The sequence below is a fragment of the Salvia splendens genome, chromosome 15, assembly GCF_004379255.2.
Source record: "Salvia splendens isolate huo1 chromosome 15, SspV2, whole genome shotgun sequence".
Classification (NCBI taxonomy): Eukaryota; Viridiplantae; Streptophyta; class Magnoliopsida; order Lamiales; family Lamiaceae; genus Salvia; species Salvia splendens.
In genome coordinates, this window is record NC_056046.1 from 15,844,569 (window position 1) to 15,858,462 (window position 13,894).

The 13,894-nt window shown below is 33.5% G+C and overlaps 2 protein-coding genes across 2 annotated transcripts; both read left to right on the top strand.

The window, feature by feature from the left end:
* The first annotated feature begins 4,238 nt into the window (after positions 1–4,238).
* Positions 4,239–11,562, top strand: LOC121769178 (CSC1-like protein At1g32090). Its single transcript, XM_042165898.1, has 11 exons — positions 4,239–5,008; positions 6,580–6,732; positions 6,976–7,111; positions 7,585–7,686; positions 7,773–7,892; positions 8,001–8,081; positions 8,169–8,509; positions 9,939–10,184; positions 10,318–10,642; positions 10,729–10,962; positions 11,171–11,562. The coding sequence occupies exons 1-11, from the start codon at positions 4,692–4,694 to the stop codon at positions 11,309–11,311; spliced, it is 2,196 nt and encodes a 731-aa protein (XP_042021832.1). The 5' UTR covers positions 4,239–4,691; the 3' UTR covers positions 11,312–11,562.
* A 733-nt stretch (positions 11,563–12,295) lies between these two features.
* Positions 12,296–13,354, top strand: LOC121768099. Its single transcript, XM_042164460.1, has 2 exons — positions 12,296–12,434; positions 12,747–13,354. Exon 2 carries the CDS (start codon positions 12,780–12,782, stop codon positions 13,236–13,238), a length of 459 nt encoding a protein of 152 aa, XP_042020394.1. The 5' UTR covers positions 12,296–12,434; positions 12,747–12,779; the 3' UTR covers positions 13,239–13,354.
* Positions 13,355–13,894: the final 540 nt, after the last annotated feature.

Here is a 13,894-nt window from a genome sequence, read left to right on the forward strand (position 1 = left end):
TTTCGGTGCTATACCATATCGGTGTTATTTGTTGTTTCGAAATTAACACCAAAAAATTACGAAGTTATAGAAGAAAAGGTACACAAAATGACAAACATGTATACCATGTTTTTCGTTCTATTCTAAGTACATAGTACAGATGATTGTTCGACGTAATTTTACCACCAAATGCATTAATTAAAATGTAACTATACAAATTTTGTGATACAAACGACATTTGTCAGAAAGTTCAAAATAGATAAATATGGAATAGCATATAATATTCCCCCTTTTGAAATACATCACACTTATGTATTATCGGAAAAAATCAATAATTTAAAACAAAAATATATATAATCGGTTCTTCATTTTAACTTGTTGGAATTTTCTAGTACTCCACGATATATGTTTGTTAGAAATAGAATTATATAATTAATTTGACACGTTTAAATAGCTTGAATATATATATTCTCACAACCGTATTGTTTGTAGCATTATACATAATAATTAATAGTATGATATGATTATTATCTATACATATATAAAAGACGGATTTTGGCCTTATTTTGAATATTAAAAAATTTTGGGCAAATTTTTTAATATTTATAAGTTTTAATTCTATATAATTAAATTATGATTTTGATTTGTAACTTCCAATCATGCATTAATTACATATCATTAGACATAACTGAAAAATCAGGCACTTTTTAAATTAAATTTAGATTAAATGAGGCAGTTACAGTTTTTTGACTCCATGGCCAAATGATAAAGAAAGCGTGTCATTCAAATTTGGAGACTCATGCCCAAATTAGAATTAAATGTGAAACGGTTAAGCCATTAAAAAAATGATTAATACTTTAATATTATTATTCAATTTTGGAGATTTCATGGTCAAATAGAATTTAATTTGTAACGGTTCTCCATTAATCATAAAATATATGTCATGGCTATAAATACATGTATTGGCTAGCTGAGGGAATCATACAATTCTTGTGTTTCGAAACTAAGGTGCTCTCAGTCTCAAGTTGAGAGCATGCACATTCTATATCCGTAGTAGAGAATTATTTCGAAATTGATTATGTATAATGATGATATGTAGAAATCGGATGAGAAAGATGAGTGGTGTTGGTGGCGTCGTCGGCGAATTTTTCTAGCAGTTATGATGAATCCGATTCTTCTTTAGACTTTAAGGTTTATTTGGATAGAGAATGGAGGGTATTATTTAGTTTATTTGTGTTGTACATTATAATTGTATTGATTTAATCATTATATGTTTTAGTAGGTTTATAATTTATGGTATAAATTATACTATATGGGTACAATATCGGCCCATTTTCTATAAGTTCGTTATTTTGTGGTGGACTTTTTGTATAAATGTATTGATATAGGTCTAATAGTTCATTTTATTCTACCCTAATTATGTATATTTTTTTATTGTAGTAAGTTGAGTTTGTTTTTTACTCATGATCTAAGTCACAATTAGATATGAAATATTTGTTCAATAGTATATGAACTTTAGTAGTAAATTTTTTCACACAATTTTTATTTATAGTATAACAAAATTTATTAATCAGTAATTATAAACAATATTATGTTGCTTTTCTTGATTTGATGACTTATAATTTTTTTTTACCTCTATAACCTATATTGTATAATTTAAGAAGAAAAGAATATTTGTTGACAATATTTATGTTATTAAGTGTAACAAAAATAAAATAAGAAATCTTATTTAAAAATTGTATTTGAATAAATATATAGTGGCATGACAATTATGGTGATAAAGGTTAATAATTTTAGAAAATTTGTTCTATTTATAAATACACTATGCTTATAAATATTTAATTATAATAGATTTACTATAAACTACTACATTTAATAGAGTATTTTGAATTTAAATGAATTAATATTTATCTACAAATATTTATATTGTATTTATTATTTATGATTACATACAATGAGTTTTGATCTATGCAAAACTAGATTTAAATACAGAAACACAGAACAATATCATACGTAGGACACTTTTAGGTCATATTTAGTTAATTTTTAGGTCGTGCTAACAAAGCATGACCTAAAATGATCTTAGCATGACATTAAACCCAAATATTATAATATGACCTAAAATTGCTTAATTATGACCTTCCGTGTTTTTGGTTAATTATTGACCATTAGATCATCTAATCCTAGGGCCAAGATTTGGACTGTATTTCTGGATTTAAATGCATTTTTATTTTGATCATCTTACTACATACAATTTTTACATATACTAATATTTATCTGCCAATTCTTGAGTGTTTGATTCTTCTTATTTTATGTAATATTATACAATTTCTAATGATTTTATGATATTTTTGGAACTTTTATGAGATTTTTAATTTATTTTGTAATGCATAGAGAAACATTATTATAATATATCAACAAACATTTCAGTATGTGTAAATAAGTGTTTGACTATTCCTACAAATTTCTACAGATTTCATGATGTTTTTTGGAACTTTTACTATATTTAGTTTATTTTGTAATATATAGAGAAATATTATTACAATATACTATTAAATAAATTTTAAATTTTCTACTTTTGATGCATAATAATTTAATATTATATCATTTACCCAAAAAAGTTATCGTGCATAGCACGTTTTGCAGTTTAACGACACAATATAATTATTTTTTTTATATTTATTTGTTCATAAATTAGTAGAAAGAAATATTTTTTGTTAGAATTGTTTTTTATAACTAAAAATTTTCTTTACTTTTAAATTAATCATTATGTATAATTTACTATTATATTTTTTTTAATTTTGTTTTTGAGTTAATACATACAATAAAAGAAATATTAGAAAAATGTGTTTGCTTAATTTTTAAATTTATATGTATATAATAATAAATTAAAGATCCGTGCACAACACAGGTGTTACACTAGTAAATATTAATGAGCAAGTATACATGCGATATTGAGTTAAATATGCAATTGTTACCACAATCCCCAAAGCTAAGGCTATTTATTGATAAACTATGCACGGGCTTGATATAAAATTGTAATCTATGATATAATTATTTAATCACGTGGAAATATATCGGATGGTTAATATTTTACAATTTCATATATATCCACCTTAATCCTTATTGTTGAAATTATCACATTAGTTATTACGAATGTATTAGTCCTATATTTATGTATAGGTTTTAAATATTAAAGTAAGTATATTATGGAATTAATTAATTCTCTGTAAATAGACCAGTTTTGTTGTTGAAGAAATCAAATTAGTAAATAGTAGGTGGAAATAAGAAAATTTAATAAAGTACTACTCAAATCATTTAATTTAGTTAATTACAAGGTCGGTAAATTTTCTAACAACCTTTTTGAGTGCTATTATAAAATAATCAACGGAATAACCCAGACTTCAATACTATATCTATGAGCATCCACAATGGCGAATGTTCCAGCGGATATCGGATGTCCGTGCCGGACGTCCGCCATTAGGCAGCATGCATACGGATACGGACTTCCGCTGCGGACACCGGAGTTCCGCTGCTTTCCGGATGTCCGTCATTGCGTTGACATGACGGATGTCCTGGCGGACGTCCCGATTTTTTTATTGTTTTTTATGGATGTCCGTCGGGATGTCCTTGGGGATGTCCGCCATTGTGTAGTGGAATGTCCTTATGACATGGCAGTGCAATGGGGTGTCCTTATGACGTAGCAGAAGGTGTTTTTGGAAAGTTCGTCGAGATGTCCCCCGGAACCTCCGTCCCATTGTGGATGCCCTAACTCTCCTCAATTGCAAGCAAAACCACCTTTTTCGAATCCAAATTGAACTGAAACATCTCATTTTTAAAAGATAAGATTGGCCACAATTGCTTTCTGTATAAGCAAACAGAATCGTGCGATCAATGTTTAATGCAAATCATAAACATATAAATTTCTTTAAATCGAAAGATAATTATTATAATTACGACATTTAAAAACGAATGAAATTACAAATGGGCTAAACTTGTGATAATAAAAGTAGAAATATTCCCACATATTTCCGAAATCCAAATGAGTAAAAGGAAAGCCAATTAATTATATTTTGTTCCTCTTTCATTTATCTTTAATAAAGATATTCTCTATTTAATTAATATTCCTCGTTTATTAAAAATATGACTAATCTTTATCTCAATGAAAAAGGTCACATCACACCGCATGTTATGGAATATTATACACAAAAAAGGGCACACATAATAAATATTTGTACAATATATTAAGCCAAACAACACTAATTTCGGAAGAGCAACTTTATTTTTGATTCCCCACCGGCACCGCCTTTCCACGGCGTCCCGCCGCCGCCGGAGGAGAAGAACCCAACGTCAAAAAACAAAATACAGTCAATAAAGCAAGAATTCCTCTGCCTGTTTTCAGACCACTACAGCACAGGCACAAACACAAACACAGAGCCTCGATTAACTAAAAAAACAAAATAAAAATAAAAACAGCACACACAAAACCACCACCTTTTTACTCAATTGCTCCCCTGCCATTTCCAATTCCAGAAGAAACATCGGAATAAGGGTTTCTCAGGTTTCACACACTAATTAGGCAGCCCCAATCCCCATCAACAACCACTTTTCAGCAATCCCACCTCAAAAAAATACGTTCTTTGCTTTCACCAAACGCATTCTCTCTCTTAATTCTTAAGAAAAATTGATTCTTGAAGTTCGGCCGAGCTAAAATGGCGACGCTAGGTGATATTGGGATGTCAGCTTTGATCAACATTCTGGGCGCCTTTGCATTCTTGCTTGCGTTTGCTTTGCTGAGGATTCAGCCGCTGAATGACAGAGTGTATTTCACCAAATGGTACATTGAGGGGCAGCGGAGCAGCCCCAGCCGCCGCGGTGATGGGCTGGTGGGCAGATTTGTCAATCTCAATTACAGGACTTACTTGACTTTCCTCAACTGGATGCCTCAGGCCTTGCAGATGAAAGAGCCTCAGATTATCGAGCATGCTGGCCTTGACTCTGCTGTTTTCTTGAGGATTTACAGGCTTGGGTAATTTCGAGATCCCATTTTTTATATGTATCTTTTTTAATGAAAAGTGCTCTTGTTGTTGGATGGTTGTGATGTGAATGTTTTTTTTTGTTGTGTATGGAAATGTGTATGATTTTAATGCACAAGCAAGCATAACTGTATGAAGGGAGTAAATCTTTAGTTTGAAAATTGAATTCCAGAGAGAGTGTTAGAAATTTGGTTTTTGGAGGGAAGACATTATTTCTGCCGTTTTCTTGAGGATTTGCACACTTGGGTACTTTCAAGATTCCATTTTTGAGATGTTTTTTGATGAAAATTGTTCTTGTTGTTTGATGGTTTTGACTATTTTTTGTTGCGTGTGGAAATATTTTGGGAGGATTTTGGTTTTCTGGTTATTTGGTAGTTGCACGAGTTTCATATTTGGAATAGCTATATTTTGGAGTAACATGTAGAAAACGGAAGGCCTATTTTTAACTTGTATTAATAGATTTAGCTTCAGACTGAAAGAGACATCTAATATTGTTGAAGATTGTGCACAAACAAAACTGGATGTAGTGGGTTTTAAATTTGTTGAGTGACCAAATTGGAAATCTTTCAATAAAAAAACATGTTGTACGGAAGTTATTTTTAGGGTGGACAACTGAACATTCGATTATAGTCCAAATGTTGCGTATGGAAATGTCGTGGAGAATACATTCGGTTTTCTTTTTTTTGTTATCGCATGACTTCATATTTAGAATAGTTATAATTTTGAGTGACATGTAGAAAATGGAATGGCTATTTTTAAGTTGTGTTAAGACCTTTAGTTTTGGAGTAATTATTATGGATATAATGCACAAGCAAAACTGGATGAACTATTTAGTTTGTCGAGTTACCAAAAAGTGAATCTTAGAAAGTTTCAAGAAAAAATATTTTGAAGGAAAGTTATGTTGGGATTGGATTATAGTCGAAATCTTGATTATTATTCAGCGGTCATATAGTCTCTTTTAAGAATGCAAAACAAAATAAAGTAGAGAAAGCATCCTGCTGGTGGCTTATTTTCTCCTCGTCTTAGGATAATCATTGTAGAGCTATACTTGTAGGACTTGAAACTCGAGTAAAACTTGCTCTATTTATCTTTTGAATGTCTTAGAAGATATATCGCAGCAACTCCGTAGATATTTTCGTTGGACTAAGGAAGAATTATGTATTTTTTTCAGCTTCCAATTCATCAAATTTTGTCTTTTGTATGATTCCCTGTGCTTATCATTCTGAAGCTTTGGGGCATTCAGTTGCAAACATGGGAGCAATCTTGAATTATAAATTTGTCATAGTTTTGAGTATTTCCATAGCCATGCACCTCTTATGGTCTCTGTCTTCCCCCGTGACATGATTTTCATGAAATAGTATATTCGTTTATAGCTCAGCAGAATCAATGGTGTATGATTCCGCCATCTGATTTGCATTTTTTATTAGACTCTGTATACAATGAATCTGCTAATTTTGTGTCCAGGCAGTCGCTTATGTTTGATCTTCAATGTCGTGTTATCTTGAATTTGCAACGGTCGTTCATTTTAACTACCTCTAACTTGGTTGTTTTTTACCGCTGCCAGATTGAAAATATTCGGACCAATAGCCATTGTTGCTGCAATAATTCTGTTTCCGGTGAATGCATCTGGTAGCACTTTGTTTTTTCTGCAGCACGACTTGGTTGTTAACAACATTGACAAGCTCTCTATATCTAATATTCACCCCAAGTCGAATAAGTAAGTTTGATGCTTTTTATTTCTACACCAGATATTGTGTAGAAAGTAGAAACATTTTCATGACTTTTATTATCACTTCAAAAATGAGATGGAACCCTTCAGTAACACAACAAGGTAGAGTTTTGAACATGGAATTCAACTTCTGTTCACTTTTAAGCAGTTTGCATTTATCGTGCATTATTCTCTATCTTCTCTTTATTATTCTAATTTTGGTATGTAACACATACCACTACGGATTCTCAGGTTTTTTGTCCACATAGGCCTGGAGTACGTATTTACATTTTGGGCTTGTTACATGCTTTATAAGGAATATGATAAAGTTGCATCGATGAGACTGAGTTTCTTGGCTTCATGTGGCAGGCACCCTGCTCAGTTCACGGTTAGCCTTTTAAAACTTCAGTGGCTATTGTAATCGAGTATAGTAATATAATCATGCCAAATTGCCTGTACTAATTAATATGAGCTGAAAATTTAACTCTTTCATCACATCTACAAGCCCCTGAACTTACTTATTGGATTTATTTGCACTTGAATATGATCAACCAATTGTTTGCAAGTTTCTGTACTACTTATAACAAGCCTCGCGTATGATCCAAAACTCACTGCAGCGGTGATCAACAAACACAATAAGTTGATAGCCGTTGGCTCAAAATCAGCTATGTAGTTCATAGAAGTTTCAACTTTGACACTGAGAATTATATATGCTTGTCACAGTGAAATGACTACGTGTTTAGGGCTAGTACTTGATTTAGGGCTGTGTTTGTAAATGCCAACATGTGATAACAAAGTCCAGTTTGTAAGGCTTTGTTATAATTACAAGCTGCATGCAAAGTTATGAACACTCTTGATCAGGTTCTAGTGCGGAATGTTCCTCGTGATCCCAACCGTTCAATATCAGAAACTGTTGACAACTTCTTTCAGAGAAACCATCCGGATTACTATCTGTGCCATCAGGTAGTAGATTGCCCCTCACTTGTCTAGACACTAATTACTTTTTCTCATACAATCGATCTGACTTTTGCTTCTTTTTTCCTATCCAGGGTGTATACAAGGCTAAAAAGTTTGTGAAACTTGTTAAAAAGAGAATTAAGCTTCAAAATCGGCTCGATTACAATCAGCTGAAGTTTGAGAGAAATCCAAAAAAGAGGCCTACTAGAAAGGTATGCTGCCTGTTTTGATTGAAATTTGAAACTCTTTAAGCAATATATTATGAGGAAACTATGTAACTATTCCATTTTCCGATATATTACAATGTTTTCGCCATTCAGAAAGGATTTCTTGGACTTTGGGGTGAAAGGGTCGACTCAATCGATTACTTTGAACAACAAATTAAAGATCTCGATGAGCAAGTAAGTGTGCCGACTGGCTTCAGATGAGCTGGTCGGATTCATTTGTATTTTTCATGTTAGTATCTTGCTGATTTATATCCTTGCCAGTTGACAATTGAACGCGAAAAAGTTATGAAAGACCCTAAAGCCGTCACTCGTGCTGCATTTGTGTCTTTCAAAACGAGATGGGGAGCAGCTGTATGCACGCAGACCCAACAGAGCAAAAATCCTACGCTTTGGTTGACTTATTGGGCCCCCGAACCCCGCGATATCTATTGGAAGAATCTGGGAATACCATTTGTTTCCCTAAGCATTCGTAAACTCTTCATATCAGTAGCTATGTTTGGATTGATCTTCTTTTACTTTATACCAGTTGCTTTCGTCCAATCATTGGCCAATATTGAAGGACTCTCGAAGGCAGTTCCTTTTCTGAGGCCAATCCTTGACAGGTAATAGTATCTCATTGAAAATTATTACTCCCTCCGTTCCCTCATAGTTGAGTCATTTTTCCATTTTGGGAAGTTCCCTCTAGTTGAGTCATTTCCATATATAGTACTCCCTCCGTTCCATAGTAGTGGAGTCATTTCTTTTCGGCATGGAGATTAAGAAAAATTGTAGTAAGTGAGTTAAGTAAAGGAAGAAAAAAGTAGGAAATAAAAAAGGTAGAGAGATGACGAGAAAATAAAGTAAGAGAGAGTAAAGTAAATGGGAAGAAATGTGTTGATTTTTACTAAAAAAGGAAATGACTCCACTACTATGGAACGGAGGAACACATATCACTCTTACTTTAATATCTCTTACTTTGATCTCCCTACTTTTTTTTCTCTCTTACTTTATTATCTATTTATTTAACACACTCAATATCCATTTCTTAAACTCCGTGCTGAAAAGTTCCGCCTCAACTATGAGTAAACGGAGGGAGTACATTTATTCTGATATTGTAGTTTACTTATATTTAAGACTAAAGTCCCAAAATGGTTTTTAACATATTGCGTTTTTTTTTTATTTTGGTCCAAAACATTATCTTTTGAATTATTCGGCCCCTCACATTTGAAATCGGATCACATTTGGTCCATTTTGGACGGTTCCGTCAAATGTTTGACGGTTTTAATTACCGGGTCACAAATCCGTCACTAATTGGGAGAAACTGATCCGTCACAAATCCGTCACTAATTGTTTTATATCCTTATAAAATATTGTCTTTTGACAATATTCAAAACAATATTATTTCATTAAAATAAATATTTACTTTATTGAAATCATATAAGTTAAAACGTAAATATTTTAAATAAACAATTGGAATGGCTAATTAAGACGAATATAGTATGATGAGAATTACATATGAAATGTTGTCAAAAGACAATATTTTATAAGGAGGTAAAACAATTTAAATGATTTGTGACGGATTTGTGACGGATCAGTTTCTTCCGATTAGTGACGGATTTGTGACCCGGTAATTAAAATCATCAAATATTTGACGGAACCGTCTAAAATGGACCAAATGTGATCCGATTTCAAATGTGAGGGACCGAATAATTCAAAAGATAATGTTTTTGACCAAAATAAAACATGACCAAAATAAAACAAAAACGCAATATGTTAAGGACCATTTTGAGACTTTAGTCTATATTTAAATGTGTCCATCATTATTTATTTCCCTATATGTATAATTTTGTATTAAAACTTTAAAAGTAAAGAAAATTAGTCTTTCTAGAGTTTAGGTTGAAAGGTCATGACTATTTCTCGATTTTAGAAGGCCTGATTTGTTTTTCTTTTGTGTTGTACGTCTATTGTGAAACGAGTGCTTGAGAGACGGGCTGAGAAATTCGTTTCTAATTTTGTTAATTTATAGATTAAAGCAATTCATATGTTCTGCAGGAAGCTGGTGAAGTCGTTTCTACAGGGCTTCGTTCCTGGTCTGGCTCTCAAGATCTTCTTGCTTCTTCTTCCTTCGATTTTAATGGTGATGTCGAAGATAGAGGGGCACGTTGCACTATCTGTGTTAGAACAAAAAACTGCTGCAAAGTACTACTATTTCATGTTAGTCAATGTGTTCTTGGGAAGCATAGTGACTGGGACAGCGTTCCAGCAACTCAATGCTTTTCTTCACCAATCAGCAACCGAGTAATATTTCCTATATCTCTGATGGATATCGTCGCCTTTTTTTGTTAAGAGGATCAATAATGGTTCCCCTGTGACTAGTACAATGTCGTATGATTGCATGCCTTATTGTCTGAATGAGGTATTTTGGTTGCAGGATCCCAAGAAACATCGGTGTATCAATACCGATGAAAGCTAGTTTCTTTATCACGTATATAATGATCGATGGCTGGGCTGGAATTGCCGGAGAAATCCTCCGGTTGAAACCACTAGCGTTTTTCCACCTAAAGCGCATGTTCTTGGTGAAAACTGAACGGGACTTGGAGAAGGCGATGCGCCCTAAAGGAATCGACTTTCCGGAGACTCTACCAAGCCTTCAGTTGTATTTCCTTCTCGGCATAGTGTACATGGCTGTTACTCCGATCCTTCTTCCGTTCATTCTGGTCTTCTTTGCCTTCGCCTACTTTGTTTATCGCCACCAGGTACGACAGAGTCGATTTCTTTATCATTCTCATATTGGTGTTAGTGAAATTCGTTTTAAGTTATGGTCGGCGTTGTTCTCGTGCAGGTCATCAATGTGTATAACCAGAAATATGAGAGCGCCGCTGCGTTTTGGCCGCATGTTCATAATCGAATCGTCGCTAGCTTGGTGGTATCACAGCTACTTCTAATGGGGCTATTGAGCACAAAAAAGGCAACAAACTCCACTCCTTTGCTTGTGGTTTTGCCAATTCTCACTCTCACCTTTCATAAGTACTGCAAGCATCGGTTCGAGCCAGCTTTTCGGAATGACCCACTCGAGGTAAGATTGTAAACCCTAAGCCCTAAGGGGGGATTGTGAACCCTTATCGGGGCGGATGCACCATACATCTGGATCGGCCCCAATTAAACCCGCAAAGTGGGGACCGACTAGCGTTAATTGGGGTGGATCCTGATGTACACACACCAGAGTTTGATTTTTATGTAACACAGAATGTGAATATTTTATTTCTTGATATTCCCATTTTAAGGAATCAATGAGCAAGGATCTTGAAGATGGAGCTACTGAATTAGATGGTGAGTTCAAGTCTCAGTTGATGGATGCGTACTTGCACCCGATTTTCCACTCCATCGAAGGAGTCGAGGATGAGATCCGGGTCGAAAAGAATTGAACATCCAAACGTGAATCGAGGTATAAGTTTCTTGAGGATAGAATGACTAATTGGTAAGTAAATTGTGGGGACATATAATAAGTAACTAAGTAAGGTGTAGTGTAGCTCTATGTTGTTATATAAATAGTTCAGAGATATATTATGCTGGAGTAGTATTTTTCGAATTCTAACACCATGTAAATGTTGGGTAATGTTGTGAATTTTGTTGAGTCTGATCTCCCTATTTTGATGCTCTTGAAGTTACTATAAAATGTGTACGCGTCCTCAGTGTGGTTTTCGTGGGTACGGGCGTGTGTCGTGTTTGGCTCGTGCCAGGCCGAACCCGACACATTCTTTAGATATTGGATCTGCGCGGTTGTACATGAGTCCAAAATTTTTTTATTGTTTCTGATAATTGAAGGTTGATGGATATATAGAATTGAAATCAAATAAAACGGCCTTTGAGCCAATTTGCTTTAATTTATCCTTTTGAAAAATTTGTCACAATTTTAACGGTAGTGTTGTAATTTTGGCTCCTTCATAACTTGAGTCAAAAATCAAAATCAAGTAATTGATATGGCATGTTGCTTTATTTTTTTTAAAAAAAAATTGCAACTATTTAATTATATATTCTAAAAACAAAAAAACACTAGTCCTTTTTAATCCTCATACGATTCAACTCCTAACCATATGCCACCATGTACCTTTGCGATTCAATCTACGTCAATATTTTTTAAAATTCTAATACCTTAAAATAATTCTTTATATTATTAGATTCATATAACTCATTTTATTTATTTTTTATTTTAATTTTAAATAAATAAATAAAATATACATTACACTATGATGATAACGTCATAACGCCAAGTTGATAATGTACATACTCAACTTTGTTAATATAACATGTATGTGGAAAAAATTACTAGACTTTATATAGTTATTCGTTATCAGCCCAAAAATAGTATAGACACGAAAAGACTACAAACATCGATTATTAATAACCTTTGGTTTCATCATAAAGTTAGGCCCCACATATTTTCCTCATATTCCTTTTGTTCTTCTAAATCTCCATCTTCCCCACTATTTCGAAGCCTCAATTGCACAAGAAATTTTCTTGTGCTTTCCTCTTCGAGAAAAAAAAGAGGTACGTATTCATTTTCTATTATGCATTGATTATCTGTTTATGAGCAGGCATTACATTGAAGAAAATACAATGAAAATAATAAGTAATTTATTTGATCTATTGAAATGCATAGAACTTTTTAATATTTACATCCTAAATAGATTATATAATCTAGTCAATCCATGAGTTCTATAGCATCAACAAAAACACCAAATTCATATAGAGTTATTTTGTTCCCTATTCAATCATTGCATATTTTTATTTTATCCTTTGCTTCTATTTGCAAACATTGAACTTATGAATGATGAAGTTGTTACACATTTGAAATTGAAGGGTGGGAAGTGACAAAATTAAAAGAGCAAAGCCATGAAATCCACAAGCACCACCACCTTCCTCCTCATGGCGGCCCCACTCCTCCTCATCCTCCTCCCCTCGGCACACGCAAGCATAAAACCTAACGCCAAGACCGTGGTGGTGACAAACAACCACACCAACTACCTAAGCGTGCGGTGCTTCTCGTTCAATGATGGTTACACTGTGAACCACTTGCCCTCGTGGGGGCAGTACGAGTTCAAGGTGACGAAGCGGGTGGTCTACCCTTCCTCCACCATGTTTAATTGCTCCACCAACATGGGCACATTTGTCGCCTACAGATACGACTATGAGTGCACGGGAGATGAGTATGAGAAATGCGACTGGCGATTTGACGAAGATGGTGCTTATAGATGGGAACCTAAGCTCAATGTTTGGGTTGGTGTTGATTATACCCCTAACTATGAGTCCCTCAATAGAGGTGGTGTCATCCAAGGCTACTTTGCAAACTAGCCTTATTTCCCTTTTCTTTCACAACAAAAATATGTACTACTACCAAGTATAGTTTGATGGGTGTTAAGATGTAATTTATGATTGGTGGAATGTTTGTAATTTTGATGGTGTTTTAATTTGATAGTGTTTGGATTCCCAGTATAAATACTTTGCCCCGCAATTTTATAAATTTATTTTGAGTGATCCATCAAAATTAATTTCTATATATTTATGGTAAGTTTCATATGTCTCTTTCTAATACTAAGATACATGGGTAGTAAGATACCACTACTACTTTAGAAGTGAGAACAATAATTTAACTAATAGAAATAGATTAAACTTATGATCAAATTGCGTGACTTCACGTTTTATATTGATGAGAATAAAATCTTATGTCTCCCCCACAGTTTTCATTCTTTATATTACTGGTATTAGACTCATTGAGACATATTTTTTTCGTTCAAGATTGTGCAATTTATGGAGAAAACGGAGCTCAGATAAACAAATGAAACAAAAAGTTTACATGATCGTACTCTTATTGATAATGTACCAAATTTAAATGTTTTTACGTAATAAAATTTCATCTCGAATATGTCACCCTATTATATACTCCATCAGTCCCCTATTTATAGTCCTACTTTGTTGTGGCTAGGGGTGGGTCGGTACGGTATACCGTA

What these genes read in the sequence shown, in the direction of transcription:
- LOC121769178 (XM_042165898.1), top strand. Translation starts at nt 4,692, where the DNA reads ATGGCGACGCTAGGTGATATTGGGATGTCAGCTTTGATCAACATTCTG. An exon ending in ATTACTATCTGTGCCATCAG is followed by an intron (nt 7,687 to 7,772) that starts GTAGTAGATTGC and finishes TTTCCTATCCAG; the next exon opens with GGTGTATACAAGGCTAAAAA. An exon ending in CTTCACCAATCAGCAACCGA is followed by an intron (nt 10,185 to 10,317) that starts GTAATATTTCCT and finishes TTTTGGTTGCAG; the next exon opens with GATCCCAAGAAACATCGGTG.
- LOC121768099 (XM_042164460.1), top strand. Translation starts at nt 12,780, where the DNA reads ATGAAATCCACAAGCACCACCACCTTCCTCCTCATGGCGGCCCCACTC.